This window comes from Grampus griseus, assembly GCF_964374135.1.
Source record: "Grampus griseus genome assembly, chromosome: 7".
Classification (NCBI taxonomy): Eukaryota; Metazoa; Chordata; class Mammalia; order Artiodactyla; family Delphinidae; genus Grampus; species Grampus griseus.
The window spans coordinates 6,564,930-6,585,101 of record NC_139001.1 but is presented as its reverse complement, the minus strand read 5'-3'; the positions used below and the strand labels follow the sequence as shown (position 1 = coordinate 6,585,101).

Here is a 20,172-nt window from a genome sequence, read left to right as displayed (position 1 = left end):
TAGAACAGTTAGATTTTAAACACCCAAACTTTACAAAACATATGTTAGCTCTCAGTACATTCTAAGTACAACTGATAGAGCATCAGAAACACAGGTAGATGTTCTGAAAGGCAAAGTGAATGTCAACAAAGGCAACACAGCATCTTCAATACTGCTGGCACTCAGAGAAGCCATGTTATTACGTGTGGAGCAATTTTTCATTCACAACAATATTAACTGTTTGACACTCTTTTTTTTTTTTTTTTTTTTTGCGGTATGCAGGCCTCTCACTGTTGTGGCCTCTCCCGTTGCGGGCTCCGGACGCGCAGGCTCAGCGGCCATGGCTCACGGGCCCAGCCGCTCCGCGGCATGTGGGATCTTCCCGGACCGGGGCATGAACCCGTGTCCCTTGCATCGGCAGGCAGACTCTCAACCACTGCGCCACCAGGGAAGCCCCGGTTTGACACTCTTGAAGATAGGTTTTAAGCATTCTACATCCTAACATGATGGGTTGGAACTTACCAGTGTTTTAGTTACATTTTAGAAAACTGGTTGAGAGTTTGGTGCTGGTGTGTAATAGATTATAATTTTTCCCACTGCAAATAACTGGAAGTGGATTCCCAATTAGTGCTTTCTCTTCTAGAGAAAATTATGAAACTTTTTTAGAAGACATTAAAGAAGCTCTAAAAACCAAAAAGATGCATCTTGTTTACACATGTAGATACAAAATGCCACTACTTTTATGTGTGTGTATGTGTGAGAAAATTGACAAGGTGATTCTAGAAATGTTCAGAAAAGCATTAAAATCCAAGACAGGCAAAACGCTCCTGAAGAATAATAACACAGAGGGAGACTGGCCCTACCAGCTATCATAACGTAGTATGCAGCTACAGAAATTAACAATGTGGTATTTGCCTAGGAATAGCAAAAAAGAACAGTAACAACAACAACAAAAACAGAATACAGAGCCCCAAAATGGACTCAAATGTAAGAAAACAATTGATATAACAGAACTGGCATTGTAAACTGGTGGGGAAAGAATGGATCATTCAATAAATGGTAATGGGCAACTGGGTACCCAGATGGAAAAACAACATCACAACATTCACAGCAAAGCATTCCAGGAAGACTGAAGTTTCAACTGTAAAAGGCAAAACTATAAAAGTTTTAGAAGACAATATAGGAGGAAAATCTTTGGTTGGTGCCATGAAAGAAAGAAAAGCTGAGGAATGGTTACTGATTAAAGGAGACTTAAGACATATGCTAACCAAATCTAATGCACGATCCTGGGCTTGATACTAGAGTGGGGCAGAAAATGCTCTAAAGGATTTGGACGAGGCCGCTGTGAAATCTGAATATAAAACATATATTCAGTAATAAATAATATTATATTAGTGTTAAAGTTCCTGATTTTGACCTACACTTATGTAAGAGAATGTCCTGGTTCTCAGGAGATAAACACTGAGTTACTTAGGGGTAAAGAGGTCTAATGTCTTCAACTTTATTTCTAGTGGTCAGCACTGATAATGATAATGTTAACTGTGTGTGTGTGTGCATGCGTCTGTATACAGAGGATGTGCCTGCACAAATGTGGCAAGATGGTTAACAACTGGAGAACCTAGGTGAAGAGTATACAGGAGGTGTTTGTACTATGCTGGTTATTTTTCTGTAAGTGTGAAATTATTTAGAAATAAAAAATTTAAACATCTATCTGTATTAACTTCCGGTGCCTATAAGTTTTCTACAGAGTGAATATATAATAAATGGCAAAAGATTAGCCTCACCAAGATAATGGGACTAGAAAAGGAAAAAGTTGCAAAGATACTTTTAATCTAATTTCTATACTTACTTGAAACTGCCAGTTTCCCAAATGATCTACATCTTTAATATACACATGATAATGGCCTCCGTAGCAACCACCTTTGTGTATAATAACTGAGAAGAGGTCATACATATATTCCAAGTCATCTAATTCACTCTACAAGAAAGAGCACAAACATTGATACAGTTTACATAAAATAAGAAGATACATAACCAAAGGGGGAAAAAAAATGTCAACTATTAAAGTTAGTAAGAAACTTCATTATTATTGTTATTTAGGGTAAATTAAGATAAATTTGAATAATCGGCTTTAAAATTTGAAATTCGTAATTCTTAGACTGAAAATTATCTATCGTTGATCTAATACCAATCACATTATGCCAAATTCTGCCTCTGAGTTAAACATAAAAACATATATCCAGGGACTTCCCTGGTGGTCCAATGGTTAAGAATCCACCTTCCAATGCAGGAGAAGCAGGTTCGATCCCTGGATGGGGAACTAAGATCCCACATGCCACGGGGCAACTAAGCCCGTGCGCCACAACTAGAGAGAAGCCCGCACACCGCAACAAAAGATCCCTCAAGCCGCAACTAAGAACCGACGTAGCCAAATAAATATTAAAAAAAAAAAAAAAAAATATATATATATATATATATATATCCAAACAAGATGTTATTTTTATGTACTTTGGCTAAAATCGTGTAACCCCATGTGATAACAAAACACACAGTACCCTATCAGAGTTTTAGCAAGAAAAAACCATCCTGTATTAAACTATTATGCTGCTTTATAAATGTGCTCTTTAGCAGTTGAATTCGTCCTACATTTTAACTAGAGTGTCATGCACCTCTAAGTCAGAGTTGTATCTACTATCTATCACCCCTCCTGACACTTCAGTCCTCTGCATATAACAGGAGTTTAGCAGTTATGAATACTAGCTGGTTTCCTTTAGAGGCAGTTTAGTGGAATGAACAGGTTCTTCCTTGATTTATCAACTCTATGATCAATCTTTTCTACAAGTAGCGTGCTCTGTAGTTATGGACACCTACACTGGCATTAAAAAAACCTTCTCTAGGTTAAGGGATACTTGGCATATGGATGCTACTTGAGGGAGTGCCAATTATTTAAGAACTTATTTGCTTAAATTGCACTTTTTAAGTAAGCAGCATTTTTTAAATGTCTGGCTTAGGGAAAACACAAGAGAGATGTAAACAAAGATGCAAAATGATAATTTTTTCATTAATACAGAAATCAGAAAGTAAAATTATTGTGAATTGCTTAGATAAGTGTTGTTTTGCTTTTTTCAGTTTTGTTATTTCAACATACGTCAAAATCATGTGACAAACTACTTTTTTTTTTTTTTGGCTGCACCACACAGCTTGCAGAATCTCAGTTCCCCAACCAGGGATTGAACCCGGGTCATGGCAGTGAAAGCCAGGAATCCTAACCACTAGGTCACCAGGGAACTCCCATGACAAACTACTTTTTATAAAAGGACAAAAATTTTTCTATGAGATGATGGATGTTAACTAAACTTATTGTGGTAATCGTTGCATAATATATGTAAACCAAGCCCTCATTCTTCATACCTTAAACTTACACAGTGATGTATGTCAATAATTCCTCAATAAAAATGGGAAGAAAAAAAGAGAGTTAACTCAATTATTCCAGAAACAAAGTTTTTTCCAGGCAGCAAATAGGAGCGGAAGCACTCTGGAAAACCTGTTTATTCTACGCGCGCCAGTAACAGGCTCAGGGCCGACACATTAGAAGCTCTGAATGGAGATTAATATAATAACGAAACCAAAAAGCTCAGTAACTAGGCTTGAAGTAGAGAAAGCCCCACCTGAACTTTAGACCATTTAGAAAAGAGATTACTTTTATACATAGAAATTCAACAGCTGGCGAACAAATGTTCTGGACTTAAACATATAAAGAATGATCTGTAGTAAGAAATGCCTCAGTCTCATCACTCTGATCTTGGCATGTATACAATTACATAGAAAATATTTCTAAATAGCTTATAAAGTAAGTAGATTATGTCATTAATTTGCTTTTAAAACTTTTTCTTTCCCGTGTCTTAAGGATTACAAATTCTACAAATTCTACTAGTGACATCCAATTTGTTTACTTTCTAGATGCGCAATTCATTCTTGCATCTAAAGTAAACTAAATCCAAACAGGAATGTACTACTGAATGATAATTGTTCCTAACGCAGGGTCATTTCTAATTCTGTTCTTAAATTTTCATTTCAAAGTTTTTTCAAGGAGAGTTTAGTAAAAAGAACTGGGAACAAATCCATACTTTGGAAATTCAAAAGAACTGTAATAAACTAGTGGTTCTCAGCCGGGAGCAATTTTACCCACCTTCCCTCCCCGCTGGAGACACGGACATTTGGCAAAGTCTGAAGACATTTTTGTCACTACTGGGGGCAGAAGCGGGAGATGCTACCGTCATCTAGTAGGTAGAGGCCAGGGATGCTGCTTAATATCCTACAATACAGGGCACATCCCACCACAACAGAGGATTATCCAACTCTAAATGTTAACAGTGCCAAGGCTGAGAGATTCTGCACTAAGCCAACTGTAAATCAGGTCAATAAAAGATTCAATCTTGAGAGGGTAAAAGAAAGAATTTCAATACAAAATAGTTCAAACCTGTTCACAAAATGGCTTGAGATTGATCCGGAGAGGGAACGTATAACAGCTTGTTTCCTTGTATCGTTCACACTTCACAAAATCAAAATTAAATCTTAATAATGAAAAAGTAAGAAAGGGAGGCAGCTTACGCAATTTGGCCGACTGTCAAAAGAAAAAATTTTTAATTTTTAAAAGCTGAATCATATAGAAGAATACATAATGTTTCTTAAGATATAAAAAAGTGACCTATGACACAGTTTTAAGAGAAATATGTCCTTAAGTCACATAAACTAATCACCATGGACTCAATATAGCTCTTCATATAAACTCATCTATTTTTATGGGGCTAAAGGTGACATCACTCACTTATACTTACAACTAAATATTCACAACCCATTTGTATATTTTAATGTCACTATCCTAACAAAGCTATCTGATGAGGGTGCTCCCCCTTTAACAGTGCCTTTTTTAAAAAATAATTAATTAATTAATTAGTTTATTTATTTTTGGCTGCATTGGGTCTTCGTTGTTGGGTCTTCGTTGCTGCACGCGGGCTTTCTCTAGTTGCGATGAGTGGGGGCTACTCTTCGTTGTGGAGCGTGGGCTTATGATTGCAGTGGCTCCTCTTGTTGCAGAGCTTGGGCTCTAGGCACACAGGCTTCAGTAGTTGTGGCACGCGGGCTCTAGAGCACAGGCTCAGTAGTTGTGGCGCACAGGCTTAGATGCTCCACGGCATGTGGGATCTTCCTGGACCAGGGCTTGAACCCGTGTCCCCTGCATTTGCAGGCGGATTCTCAACCACTGCGCCACCAGGGAAGTCCAAACAGTGCTGCTTCTTTTTTTTTTTTAATTTATTTAATTAATTTATTTACTTTTGGCTGTATTGGGTCTTCGATGCTGCACGTGGGCTTTCTCTAGTTGCAGCGAGTGGGGGCTACTCTTCGTTGCGGTGCACGGGCTTCTCATTGCAGTGGCTTCTCTTGCTGCGGAGCACGGGCTCTAGGAGCACCGGCTTCAGTAGTTGTGGCACATGGGCTCAGTAGTTGTGGCTCGCAGGCTCTAGAGCACAGGCTCAGTAGTTGTGCTGCACGGGCTTAGCTGTTCCACGGCATGTGGAATCTTCCCGGCCCAGGGCTCGAACCCGTGTCCCCTGCATTGTCAGGTGGATTCTTAACCACTGCGCCACCAGGGAAGCCCCTCTAATAGTGCTTCTTTCCTGCCCGAGCCCTGGCCTTTTCACCTTTCACTTTCCCCCTAGGTCGCTGTGTCTACTTTACCTAGCAAACACACAGTTCTTATTTACTGAAGAACCGGAGCTCTTAACCTGTGACCTGGGGACGTGTTTCAATGGATCTGAACCGTTGAAATTATACGAAAATTGTATGTGTATATGTATTTTTCTGGGGAGAAGAGACACAGCTTTCATAGACTTTCAAAAGGACTGTAGCTCTTCAAATGTCGAGATCCATTGACTGGGGTTTTACAGTTCTTCAAAGCAAATAATAAGATATTTTTTGTTTTAATGCCTTGCTTTAAAACAAAACACTAAACTGAGCTACTTTTTATTTAAAAGGCATCAGCTTTTCCCAAGCCCCTTGCACTAAAGGCATGTGAGGAGGCAAAAAGAATCCTTCCCCATATTTAAAATTATCCATAATCATAAACATCTAACATTCCTAAAAATATATTTTAAACAATTCTACAAACCTAGTGGGTGAAAAGAAAAGTTAGATGAATATACAGCAACCTAACAACATGGCAGATTTTCAAACTAGCTCAAAAAAAAAAAAAATCTAAAAAAAGTGAGTAAATCAACTATAATGTGGCTGAGGAAAGAAAGACTGCTCAGAACAAGATGATCTGCATTAATTTAGGTAATGCAACCAAGCCTAACCTTAGAATGCAATAAATCTAACGCAACTAGAAGGCAATTTTTAAAGTATCAAGATCAAAACATTTCCATTGAAAAAGAATTAAACCAATGATAGAAAAGGTGCATACAAGAATTGCTTTTGTTTAACAAAAGGTTCTTATTTTACTAATGTGCAAATTAAGGTCAACCAAAAACTAAGAATGTGTTTAAGTGTCTTTCCAAGATGCTTCATCCTCTGAATTTTATATTTATTTTATTAGGTTGTAGTTGTAACACTAAAGAGGAAATACAAAATAAATAAGCAAAAAATAAACCTTTCTTTCGTTTTCATAAAGGGGCAAAGGCTAGATGGAAATAAACATTAAACAATATAAAATTCACCCTGGTTTCAAATCCTATTGTGAAAGCTACAGGCATGGGGTTTACTGTTTTCAATTACATTTTCACCTATAATCTCCAGGATCCAAATCAATGTTGTGTGCTATCTAAATCAACCCTCATTTTCTTTGTTGGAAAATTCAATATTGTCAGCTCTAGGAATAGTGCTAACACTTTGTCTTAACAGAGTAACTGCAAAGATACATCTTTAGTGGTATTTCTTTAAGTCAGGGCTCAATAACCACTGGTTCAATTGAGTTCAAGGTTATCACGCTAATGAACAGCCTGTCGTATCATCTGCCAGCAGTGAAAGAGTTCCTACTGCAGATAATAATAGCAGCTGAGTTGATGCCATGTTGCAAAAGAAATCACTTGCTTAAATTTTGTCCTGCTTTTTTCCTGTATTTTGCTCTGTTGTACAAAGAGAAACCCTGGCACGCTCTGTCAAGCCCTGTAATTAACAAGATACGTACTTCCAACTGGGGGAGGAGGAAAGGCCATATTGGGTTTGCTAGTCAGGGAGGAAATATACACACATCAATACAGTAAAATAACTGCAAATGTGAAAATAAAGAAAGCCATTTGTGCAGTGGTAGATCAAGAAAAGGAAAGCTCAACAAGCTTCCTGGCTGGCAGAAATAAAAATATACTGCCTTCTTCATAATGGTAACTTGCAAAAAAAAAAAGGTTTATTTAAGAAACACTGAGGTACAGATAATTTTTTCCTGTGAGAAAAAGAAGCTGAGAGAACTGCTGGGTTGAAAGCTTAAAAAAAATTCTTTACTGTAAAAAATTAAAATACATACACACACACACACACACACAGACACACACATATAATATAAATGTCTTTTCAATCCTTAGTACTAATTAAGAGCTTCATGTATATCTTCAAGACACTTCCTACAAGTTGACTTCCCTCGACGGACCCTCCTGCTACCAAACACTGCGCAGGCACCCTTAGAAAAGGCAGGGATCTATCTTTACCTTTGCTGCTTTCACCAGCCTGTCACAAGTCCCACAGTGGTACAAGTTGTCGTAGTCAAAAACTTCCTCTTCCACATACATGTTCCAGAGTGCATCTTCCAAACCTGATACATTTCTGACCGCTACTGTGAGATCTAAGAAGTCTTCCTGAAATACACATGAATATAACATTGAAAAAACAATTCCACAGAGGCTCACAAACACATCACCAATTCATACATACACTGGGAAGAATCAGATTTTTTTTTCTAAAACACATATATTTTTTCTATATATGAAGGTATAGATCTCCTGATTAGATACTGTGAAATTCATAACAATAAATTATTCTTTCTAAACCAAACTATAACTTAGCTTCAAATATATCAGACACCAGTTTACGAGTTCACTATAGATACAACGAAACCTATTTTATCAGGAAATAAGACAAACCATTTAAAACACGAATTGAGAAGAGTATATGTTCAGGGTTATTAGTGCTGTCTTAGTCTCTAGGCTGGCATGGCAAGGCCAGGGTTGGACTCTCTAATGTAAACTCTTCTTCCTCCCCTTCTGCTAGGGCTGGTTTAAGAAAAAAATTATTTTGAGCCAGGATACAAAGGTATTTTTACGAAAATTAAGAGTGCATTTTGCAAAATGCGAGTCTACCAATTCTACTAGAAGTACATTTGAATTATATTTCTAGTAATAAACAGTTACAATTTGACAAGTTTAAATAAAGCACATTTATAATTTTGTGTGCATGTCTGAGCAACAGCATTACCTTAAGGGATTATGGGGATTATAAAATAATAGCACTAATTAATTAGTTCAAGGTAGAAACCTAAAGCAATAACATTCATATATGATTTATAATATAAATATGTGAAAAGTTAATGTCTGTAGTTTATAACATGCCTTCATATATGTTATGTTTTGAAATGACTTTGTGAATCATTACATTATACTGGTCAATCATACAGTAATCCAAAGACATACAACATCTTAATATTTCCAAACCAGGCTGGCCAAACCTTCTATTAGCACAGGCAATAAGGGCCAAAAAGTCTTTTTTATGCCCAACACTTTCATAAAAAATAGAAATATATATATACATATATATTCTAAAACAGCAATTAATGCAACATTTAGAAAATGGCATTTAATTATTTTACTCATATAGTCAAATACAGAAACTTTCTATAACTCTTGCCATAAAATAATATTTTTATTAAAGGACAACTGTTCGGTGATGAAATCATTTGCTATATAAGATCTGTAGTGCAAGTAGTGATTATTATATTTATATGAGTAAATTTCCAATTAGATGAAATAGGCAATCTCTGTTATGACAAAGAATGGAAGGTTACACTAGTTTAAACAGGATTATAATAGCTTTATATAAATAATATTTAAACCTAAGCACACACATACAAATGAACTTTCTGAGGAGTATCAATAAACTAAATCCAATATTTAATTACAGATTTGTCAATTTAAACATTCCTCAGTATTCTCCACTTTTATTACTTCTCTAAGTAACTTTCTTTATAATATTCCAACCACCAACCATGATGATATTGGCTTTTCTCATAAGGTCACTGGTCCCTACTTGTAAACACCCCCCAAATCTACTTTCTAAATATTAGAGTACTAAATAAAAGATTAAAGCTACATCTTAAGATATCTACTTCTTTCAGTTTACATGGAAAAATCTGGATTATAAACTTATAATCTGGGTGTAGCTAGAGTACAAGAAAAAAACTGATAAAGTTATTTCTAGTAATAAACACATTAATCCTCATGTGCTATAGATCACAGATTTAATTGCATGAATTATAATTTATGATTTAACTTATTACTAAAATACTCTTGCATATTCACCTGCTTTTCACTGACATTCTTACATTCTTTACAAACAATCTGGTTAACAATGGTTCCGTGATATAGACGATTGATGAGGTCATGGCCGGAGGTCCCAACTAAAGAAGTTTCCAAAGCACTAAAGAGAATTCGATTCAGTTCCTGTACATCATGTTGCCTCATTTCCTATAAAACAGGTAACTTTTAAATGTAATTTTGTGCTTCAGATTTTTAAAAACAGATTTGTAAAGTGATATTAGTTTAAAAACACAAGACTTATCTAGAAATCCAAAGGTAAGCCTCAATCAAAGGTAAGGATGACTATGCTAAACAAGCTGAGAGCAGGGTAAGAGATCACCACCTATTTTTACTTTTACTACAAAATGAAAATATAAACAGACGGTGTTCAGTGTGTACATATAACTCAATTCACTTGAAAACGGGAAAGTGCATTTATTTTGTGCGACACCATACGCATGGCCGTGCCACAGAGGGGAGCGGGGAAGAAGGAACACACAGGCACAGAGCAGTCTCTAAGAGCCGGCAGTGTGTGCACAGCAGAATCTCAGCTCAGAGGGACTGATAAACACTCCGAATTATCAGCCTTTGAAAAGAACTAGAATTTACTGCTTTGATATATAGACCAACTAAAGGAAGACTAACACAGTGCTACTGAGAAAAAGTCTGACGGAACCTGCTTCAATCTATGAATCATGCAACTGTACGTGAACAGGCTGAACTACTCCCAAAGAAGCACTTATAAACCCAAAGCCAGGGGCACACCAACACTCGGAAGTGGAGGAAACAGGAAAGAGCCAGCACAGGAACCCGAGCAGGGGCCGGGAAGGGGAGAGCCAGGAGAGCGAGGTCACGGGGACAGCGGAGGGGTGGTGGGCGCCACTACTGAGGGCTGTGGAGAGACGAGCAGCGTCTCCTGGACCTGGCACGAGGGTGCCAGGAGGGACTTGGACAAGCAGGTAGGAAGCGGGCAGAGAGCAAATGGAAGGCACAGAAGTAGAGGCAGTGAGGGACGATGACTTTGAAGATAAGTGTCTTGTGAAGAGAAGCTGATAAAGTAGATGGAAGCTGGAGTAACATGTGGGACTCGGGATCTTTTTCTTAGTTTTTAACACACAAGACACTAGATGATATAAATTTCTCCAATACCACTGGTTCTGATGGGACAGAAAACTTGTGGAAGTTTCAAGATCTGTTTCTGAACAATCCTAAATTCGGCAAAGGTGCCTCAGAGACCCTCTCTACCACTGCAGGTCCAGTCCTAGAGGGTTTACTACATGATTTTATTTAGAAATCAATCAATCAATCAATAAAGTTTTCAGTTTTCTAAGAAGTATGAAGCCAGCAATTGAGAGGAAGCTCATTATCAAAAACAAAGGGAAATCCATCAACTGATGACTAGGTTAAAAAGAAACACAAACCACCGTGGCATACCCATCCAACAGAAGACTATCTGGCAATAGAAAGGAATGAAGTGCTGATACATACTACGACATGAATGAACTTTGAAAACATTACTTTAAGTGAAAGAAGCTAGTTACAAAAGTCCACATATTACACAATACCATTTTTGTGCAGTGTCCAGAATAGGCAAATCCACAGAGAGAGAGATTAGTGGTGGCCAGGGACTCGGGAAAGGGCACGCAGGGCGTGGGTGACTGGTAATAGGTATGGGGCTTCTTTTTGGGGTGGTGAAAATGTTCTAAAATTGACTGTAGTGATGCTTGTACAACTCTGTGAATATACTAAAAAAACCCACTGAATTGTACCCTTTAAAAGAGGGAAGCTTAGGGCATAAGAATTATATCTCAGTAAAGCAGGTTTTTTTAAAACAAGGAAAGAAAAAGGGAATTAGCCCTAAGCACCTGCCCTACACCAGAAACTCAACACACACTCTTTAGGGAATGTATTACACCCCATTGTACTGCCAAGCCCAAGCCCCACCTCTCTAACCACATGGCATCATCTAGTTAATGAGTGTTTCTGGTTAAAAGACAAGAGTTTATAGTTTATTTTTGAAGGCAACATACCCTTATTCTGATCACTGTCTCTTTAAATTCCGTGACAGTCTCCCATACCTTCATCTCTGCATCTATTCCATAAAAGAATACATCTATTCCATAAGAAACCGCAGACCTAGTTTTGATTTTATACAGCTAACAGCTCATCAATATCGACAACACACATCTTCGTGCTGACAAATGTTTAGTGTTTGTATATAGTGAAATACTTTTTAGGAACTGAAACAAAAAAAGAGGAAGTCCACACACAGTAGGATACAGGAAGCAAATGAAGACAGTCAGGAGACAGGCAGGACAGTGAAAATGAAAAGACCTGCCGAGAATGGTTTCACTGTTTTGCTTGAAGCAAATGTTCAAATTGGAACACCCAGATTCAAGCACACAGCACGCCAAAAAGGCAGACAACTACTGCCAGTCAGCTTTTTTAGTTGATAAGCAGTTTGCTATAAAAATGGCAATTTCCATTAATGTAACAGGTGGTATATCTCAACTAGACTACACAAATGGTAGAAATTATAAAAACCAGCTCTTATACTTCTTCTCCCTGTATCTTCAACCCTCTTCCCCCAACCCCAAATCACACTCATTCATAAAATCCTGGATACAGCCAAGTGTCTAAAAATGTTTTACTGGTTTGTAATTATCTAATATTAGAAGTAAGTATTTAAACAATATCTTGAGACCGTAAGACAAAATTAAAGGAGAAGTTAGATAACATTATGAAGCCAGTGTTCAGTCTTTACTGCTGGTAACTTTTCCCTGGAGAAGCTGACCTTCGTACCTCATCACTGGTCCACCCAAAGCTGTCAGTGAGGTCTGTGGTGGACGCAGCTTCCTGGTCTAAGAGCAGAAGCTGTGCAAACAACCGCTGTAACTGCAAAGGTATGATTCGGACCTGAATGAGAAAAGAATGCATTTCTAAATATCTTTTAAATGTTGGCTGGGCCTTTTTAAAAGAACTGCATACTAATTTTCTCCTACCTCCTAGTTCATTTAATTCACTCAGGAGAAAATTTATAAATATTGTGAAGGGTGAATGAAGATTCATTTTTCTTTGAAAATTTTAATTCAATACAATTCTTAGCTATATTGACATAACAGATCAGTATTAAAACCCAAACAGGCCCTAATAAACCACCCAATTAATTAGAGAATGACAGTAATTCAAGTCTCTAATAGTTCATCCTTTCTCCAAAATACCTCAGTTACAGACATACTCCCTATGAGGAATTTTCCAGTCACAAGTATCTCACAGGGCTGGCTGCACCCTCCATTGCTTTCTTCCTGCTGGCGCCACGCCCATTCCTGCCTGTGTGCTGTGGGCCAGGGCCCTGAGAAGGCTGCCTGGAGCCTGATCTGAAGACTGGACTTAAATATCTAAAGTAAGAATAAGCCTTTAGAAAACTTTATGGCAATTTTGCATTGCCACAGCATTTTTATTATATCCAATGAAAGTCTGATCTGCAATAGACTGTGCATAAAAAAACAAAAAAAAAACGGGCTCTTTGCCACACAGGGAGTTTGAGAAGCGCTGGGCTGGATCATGAAAGACTCTTATTAAGAAGTACAGGGCTGGACTTCCCTGGTGGCGCAGTGGTTAAGAATCTGCCTGCCAATTCAGGGGACACGGGTTCAAGCCCTGGTCTGGGAAGATCCCACATGCCGCATAGCAGCTAAGCCCGTGCACCACAACTACTGAGCCTGCAGTGTAGAGACCACGAGCCACAACTACTGAACCTGTGTGCTGCAACTACTGAAGCTGGCACACCTACACGCCTAGAGCCCATGCTCTGCAACAAGAGCAGCCACCGCAATGAAAAGCCTTCGCACTGCAACAAAGAGTAGCCCCCACTCGCAGCAACTAGAGATAAACCCTGCACGCAGCAACAAAGACCCAACTCAGACATACATAAATAAATAAATAAATAAATAAATTTATTAAAAAAAAAAAAGAATCTGCCTGCCAATGCAGGGGACACGGGTTCAAGCCCTGGTCCGGGAGGATCTCTCATGCCGCAGAGCAACTAAGCCATGCACCACAACTGCTGAGCCAGCGCTCTAGAGCCCACGAGCCACACATACTGAGCCCATGTGCCACAACTACTGAAGCCCACGTGCCTAGAGTCTGTGCTCTGCAACAAGAGAAGCCACCACAATGAGAAGCCTGTGCTCAGCAACAAAGACCCAAGGCAGCCAAAAATAAATAAATGAATAAATAAATTTATTTAAAAAAAAAAGTACAGGGTTTCCCTGGTGGCACAGTGGTTGAGAATCTGCCTGCCAGTGCAGGGGACACGGGTTCGATCCCTGGTCCGGGAAGATCCCACATGCTGTGGAGCAGCTAAGCCCATGTGCCACAACTACTGAGCCTGTGCTCTAGAGCCTGCGAGCCACAACTACTGAGCCCACGAGCCACAACTACTGAAGCCCGCACACCTAGAGCCTGTGCTCTACAACAAGAGAAGCCACAATGAGAAGCCTGCGCACCGCAACAAGGAGTAGCCCCCGCTCGTTGCAACTAGAGAAAGCCCGCGTGCAGCAACAAAGACCCAACGTAGCCAAAAGTAAATAAATAAATGTATTAAAAAATTTATTAAAAAAAAGAAGTACAGATTTTATGGGACTTTCCTGGAGGTCCTGTGGTTAAGACTCAGCGCTTCCACTGCTGGGGGGCGTGAGTTTGATCCCTAGTCGGGGAACTGAGATCCTGCACGCCGCACAGCATGGCCAAAAAAAAAAAAAAGTACAGATTTTAGTCTGAGGGTGATAAAGTTCTGAATGATGTTTAAGCAAGGGAGAAACGTGATTAGATACACACTTACAGTAAACCAATCCCTCACTCAGTTTACTTCCAGAATACCAAACTGAAAGAACACTGGCCCCTTATTTTTTGTTGTTGCTGCAAGTAAGTGCATTAAGCGGACTTTCTGGCGCGATAGTGCGGACAACTCGTGAGTATCTCCTTAATGCAGAGAGAGGTATGTCTAAAAAGCAGCAGCAGCATTGCATCTGCATAAGTAATTCTCTGTTGGAAGGGCAGTTCCCTTAACAGTAAGGTACAGGCCAAGACACTTTCTGAAAATAAAGATCATGTTTGGTAATTAATAAAATTATTGATTCCTATGAATAAGCAACTTAATTCTTTCCTTAAAACATTTCCTCAGTACTCCAAAAAACCCCTGTGAATCAAAGATTTTAATACCTTTGCGTCAGGTTTATCCTTATCCTCTAACGAACCAAGCTCTTCCGGGCCAAGAGAAAATAAAGCTTCTAAACAAAAAAGTAGAATCACAGATGTAAATGACATTATCTCATTTTTGAAAATTGTTTTAGAAAGCCAAGGTCACCAGTAAGTAGAAATCAGTTAAAGATTCAGAAATATGACTTGACAATATTTACACCCTTAGCCTACCCATCTTGCTTTCTGGTAATGTTATTTTTAACCACTGACCCTATTAGGAAGTGGGAAGCTAAGGTTTCAATAAGGGAGAGCTGTAAAAGGAAAATTATACATATAAAAACCATAACATCAGAAATCTTTGGTGGTTTCCTATTGCCTACGGCAGTGGGTCCCAAAAGCCACATGAGGAACACTAGGAAATACACAATATAGAATGGTGTCACATGTGTTTGTTTACAAGCCACACGTGAGACTTCCAACCATTCTTTCACAAGAAGGAGCACCTTTAACTCTGAGATAACGCCCTTCCCATTTTGGTATGAAAATATCTTTTCTGCATTGAGGGTAATAACAGATGGTGGTGACCTTACCTGGAAAAAGACGTTGGCAACCCAGTGCCGGTCTCCAGTATTTGTTTATAATTCAATGTCTGGGTACGCCACCCAGTGGGGCGTATCTGAATCTTTTGGGAAGTCTGTATTCAAACAGATAGGAACACCTACTAGGAGACTCTGATATACTCCGGGGAGAGGAGGGATGGGACGGGTGTTGCCTTGCACTGAAAACCACTGCTGCCTTAGTGATTACTGTTATGTAATATTCCTCCTGAGCTCCCGGCAGGAACTGGGAAAAACACTACATGAAGGTTACAAACATAAAGGCTAAAGCATAAAAACCATACAAAGACTTCCACAATCGTCTCCCACTCCTCCCAGCTACACTGATCTGGGAGTACAGTGGAACCGAATCTAGTCCTATTCCTTAAAATATGATTCCAAAAAGTTCCCAAAATTTCCCCTCAGTTCTCCGCCAGTCCTTACCCTTTCCAAAGTGTACGCCTTCTTCAATAAGCTTCAGGATCTGCGCTACGCCTTACCAGGAGTGTGCGAGTCACACTAAGGTGTCAGCCCATGTGCTTGGCCGGCCACCCACTTTGCTAGAGAGAAGGGGGCCCGGGGCTCTGAGCCCTTTCTTCTTAGCGGCGCTCTCCGTGACCTGCCTGCCGTCCCCAACAGTCGCCTTCCTCACCCTCTTCTTAAGGCTACTTTTCTACTTTAAGTTGTCCTTCAACTTCAATTATACTAAAACTTGGGAAAAACTTAACCTCCCTAGGAACCCGCTTATTCATGCTCCAAATTTCTAACGGTGGAACTACTGAAGGCACTGGGGGGATACTTTTATGGAGTGGATGGAGTCACAGACAAGAGTCAACACTCAAATCCACATGCACTTCGACCCATTAGAATGGCCCTGGGAAGGGGATAACGGTAATTATACACTAAATCTCTGGAAGCAGGAAGTCTCTGTAAGCTTAGAAGCAACAGAAAATGTCACAAAACTTTGCTAAATTTGGTAGTGGTGGGAAGGGGGATGAGATACTGGATACAGGATGAGCCAGGTTGTCTGTCCTCAGAATCTGGAGACATAGTGGGGAGCTGAGCTACAGTCATGGAGCTTCATAGCTGGGGGCCCCCAATCAGGGCCATGTGAAGGCAGAGGAATCTTCACACTGAAATCAAGGGAACACAGAGACTAAGACCCTTGTGGAGGAAGCTAGTTTGCAGAGGAGGAATGGGACAAACATGTAGAGAAAAATAGGGGCAAGAAATCAAGGGTCCAAGGAGGTCAGGGTGGCTTCCCGTAGGTGGTTTCTAGGAGATTCCCCTATATTCTTACAGTAAACCTCCCTTTTAATTGAGCTACTTTGAGTGGGTTTCTGTTCCTTATACACAGTCCCTTATCTAACACCTTGGATCTCTGGAATTCAGAATTTCCAGATTTTAGAAAGGTAATATGAAGAAAGGGTCCAATATGTTAACATTACATCCCCAGCAGAGTCTGGGACAAACAATATCTATTAATCAAGGACTTAATATTCCTGTGACAAATGTATGACTGCTCACCCAAGTGAGATAATTAAGACTATAAACAGTCTCACAGCAGGTCAGGCTCTCAGGCCAAACAAGTTCAGATTATTAGGTCAGGCTGTCAGAGTTTTCCAGATTTCAGAACTTCAGATAAATGATTGTGGACTGTATGAATAATGTGACAACCCCTCCCCACTCCAAAAGGAAGCATATAACTGTACTGAGTAACTCTGGTTTAAGTGTTTATTACTTTGAGAAACTCAAAAATACAAATGGTGTACAATAATGAAGGCTGGCACTCATGACAAAATTGTCTATGTTGTACTTTAAATGATAGGAATTAGAAAAGAAATACATTGCCTTATTTTTTTATCTTGTTACTGAACATCACTGTGATCACACAGAAAATATTCATAATTTAAGCTTCACATTCCTCTGCAGAATTACCAATTTGTGTCCCTCATTAGCAACAATTAACACACACTGTCGAATACACTTGTGATTCTGCATAACTAATCACAGGTGGATACGAGGATACGTATTACCAGCCAAGTGCATGTAACATAGCATACCTCTGAATTCAGGTGTGAAATGAAGAGTCTGAAGGAGGGAATTGAGGTAACAGGTTCCACCCTGATTTCTGATTCCACTTAAATTGGTGAATTCTCTAGGCGCAGGTGGCTCCAAAGCTTTGGTCTTTAATTTCTTCCCTTTTCCATAATGATCATTTGACACACTGGAATAATCCTCTTCAAACAGGTCACCAAACATTGTGAAACTAAACACTACCCTTAAAAATATATAACATGTTATATAAACGTTTTTATTTTTAAAACAAAACTTCCCCACATCTCCCTTTTATACTTGGGAGTCTCCATTTTAAGTCACTCTTTAGAATGTACAGACAGTAGTTCGGGCTTTGGAGGCAGCAAGACCTGAATTTTTTCATCCCTGCTCCACACTACCTGTGCGACCGTGGGCAGGTTACTTAACCCACGTTCTTATAAGTAAAATGCGATACAAACTGTCACGCAGGGTCATTTAAACAATCAAATAACATAATGAAAGAAAGGCATTTAGGGTACAGGGTTTAGCCCACAATAAATGACAGCTGTTTTTAAAAAGGCATATTGATATCACTAGTGAAAAAAGAAAGAAAACCCATCAATACACCTAATCTGCTGAGGGGGTAGAGCCAAAGCTAGATTCTGAGGGTTGACAATGGCCTAGGGACCATGAATCACTTCCTAAAATCTCTGCTTCTCAAACTCCTTGCACCAGATCATGACACTTAAATAAGTTAAATGGAACATATTAACCTTTATAGTAGTTTAGTACATGGCCCCGAAGCCGGACAGCCGGGTGGAGATTCACTGGGAAAAAAACACTGCCATTTAAATAATGGAGCCTCGAGGGCTTTACAACATGTATCCATCCGGTGATCCCAACATTAGCTCCTGGGGTCTAAAGAATCCGCTCAAGGTCTGACATCGAGTGTGGAGGAGGGTCACCTGGAGACGAGAAAGGCCAAGCGCCTAGCACAGTTCCTAAGGGATAGGAAACGCTGATATGCAATTATTTGCCTTTTCAACCCGTTCCTCAGAAGAAAAGCACAAAAAATGGAACTTGAAAGTGTGGCCTCGAACGCGTGGTCTAGATTCCGGTCTCCTCCGCTCCACGTTCAGACTAGGCCCTCAAGCCCTCCAAGCCACCGAGCCCAGGGGCGCGAGGAGGCAGAGGTCTCCGAGGCGGGGGACCGCAGCCCCACACCAGGAGGACGCCGCAACCCGGGGCCGGCCCGGGCAGCCTCTCGCCTCGGCCCCTCTCATCCCTCCCGAGATCCCCGGCCGCAGGCCCCACTTACTGCCTAAAGCCCAGACCCCCGCCCCGGCCAAAACTCGAAGCGAAAGAACTCGCCACTACCGGGGACCGCCATATTGACGTCAGCAGCCATATTGACGTCAGCAGCCATCCCGCGGCACCGCGCGTGAGCGATTTATGGAACGCACGGACTACGTCTCCCAGGATGCCCGGCGGGGTAGCGCCGGCCTGCGGCGCGGGGCTTTATGGGCAATGTAGTTCTTTTGGCCTGAGAATGCGGGAGTCGTGTTGGGTGGACAGTGCTCGCTTCCTTGTCTGCTGGCGGGTTCGCGAGTCCGCTCGGTGAGCCGACCACTCATTCGTTCACTTTTTAAAGTTTATTTTTTTTATAGTGTTTATTTATTTTTACTTGTTGACAGTTTTGATTTATTTATTTATTTATGGCTGTGTTGGGTCTTCGTTTCTGTGCGAGGGCCTTCTCTAGTTGTGGCAAGCGGGGGCCACTCTTCATCGCGATGCGCGGGCCTCTCACTATCACGGTCTCTCTCGTTGCGGAGCACAGGCTCTAGACGCGCAGGCTCAGTAAGTGTGGCTCACGGGCCCAGTCGCTCCGCGGCATGTGGGATCCTCCCAGACCAGGGCGCGAACCCGTGTCCCGTATTCTCAACCACTGCGCCACCAGGGAAGCCCTTAAAGTTTATTTTTATTTCTGTTCGCAACTCATGTTAGTTGCAGTAGAGAGTACAAAGATCGCTTGTCATTTGGCCCGGCTAATGCCAAGTTACTTAAACCTTGGAAACATTTGTGTAGGGCTTCAAGAGTGCCGTGCACTTACAGAGACGTTTTACAGGTGTGTCTCCAGTGAAAAATGTTCCAAGTAACTCTGATCCTTTATCACATCCTCGGTGTTTACTTTGTCTGCGCCAACTCTCATACACAAGAGTACGCCAAAAATACTTCAAAATCTCCTCTCTTGCCCTCTTGAGCACCTTTGGTGGACTCTTTCCATAGCCTATATAGGCTCTTCTGGCCGTCTCTCCTGTCGAATGAGGGCGACGGGAAGATAATCATTTTGACTTCAGCTAAAGATTTGAGAGATTGAGACCAGCAATAGTGATAGACGAAGCCACAAGGCGGGAGTCAAAGTGAATGCCAGCCTAAGGGATTTGTATTTGGAACATAGCGACATTCCTGTGGCTGCAAATGTTCAGGAAGTGTCGGTAGGGAAAGAACTGGAGGCAGGGGACCAGCTGGAAGGTTGAAGGTCTAGACCAGGAAACCACAGCGGGAATCGCATCTTCTCAGTTCTTATCAGTCTTCCGTCGGCCACCTTGCCCCCTTGGCAGCCTCCTCTTCATGATTCTCGTCCCTGGCGCCAAGGCACTCTATCCTTTTGCTTCTCTTTCTGCCTTTTGACTGCTTCTTCTTCGCCCGCTGTGCTTCACTCCCCTCTTCCTAACAGTGGATATTCCTCAAAGTTCCATTCCCTGGCCAAGAATTAGCACTGGAAGGTTAGCTTCTGG

General features: G+C 40.6%; 1 protein-coding gene across 11 annotated transcripts in view; it reads right to left on the bottom strand.

The window, feature by feature from the left end:
* USP40 (ubiquitin specific peptidase 40) overlaps positions 1-18,816 on the bottom strand; it is a 98,466-nt gene extending 79,650 nt beyond the window's left edge. For 4 of the 11 annotated variants that reach the window (XM_082658043.1, XM_082658042.1, XM_082658048.1 and 1 more), the window contains exons 1-8: positions 18,693-18,800; positions 17,401-17,618; positions 14,763-14,830; positions 12,342-12,455; positions 9,543-9,707; positions 7,680-7,826; positions 4,460-4,603; positions 1,829-1,957 (exon numbers count right to left, since the gene is read on the bottom strand). In XM_082658043.1, the coding sequence (XP_082514169.1) occupies positions 1,829-1,957; positions 4,460-4,603; positions 7,680-7,826; positions 9,543-9,707; positions 12,342-12,455; positions 14,763-14,830; positions 17,401-17,599 (966 nt within the window). In that variant the 5' untranslated portion in view covers positions 17,600-17,618; positions 18,693-18,800. Of the gene's footprint in view, positions 1-1,828; positions 1,958-4,459; positions 4,604-7,679; positions 7,827-9,542; positions 9,708-12,341; positions 12,456-14,762; positions 14,831-17,400; positions 17,619-18,147; positions 18,376-18,692 lie in introns of all 11 variants that reach the window. The other 7 variants (XM_082658047.1, XM_082658040.1, XM_082658038.1 and 4 more) reach the window with 6 other exon arrangements.
* Between the last annotated feature and the right edge of the window lie 1,356 nt (positions 18,817-20,172).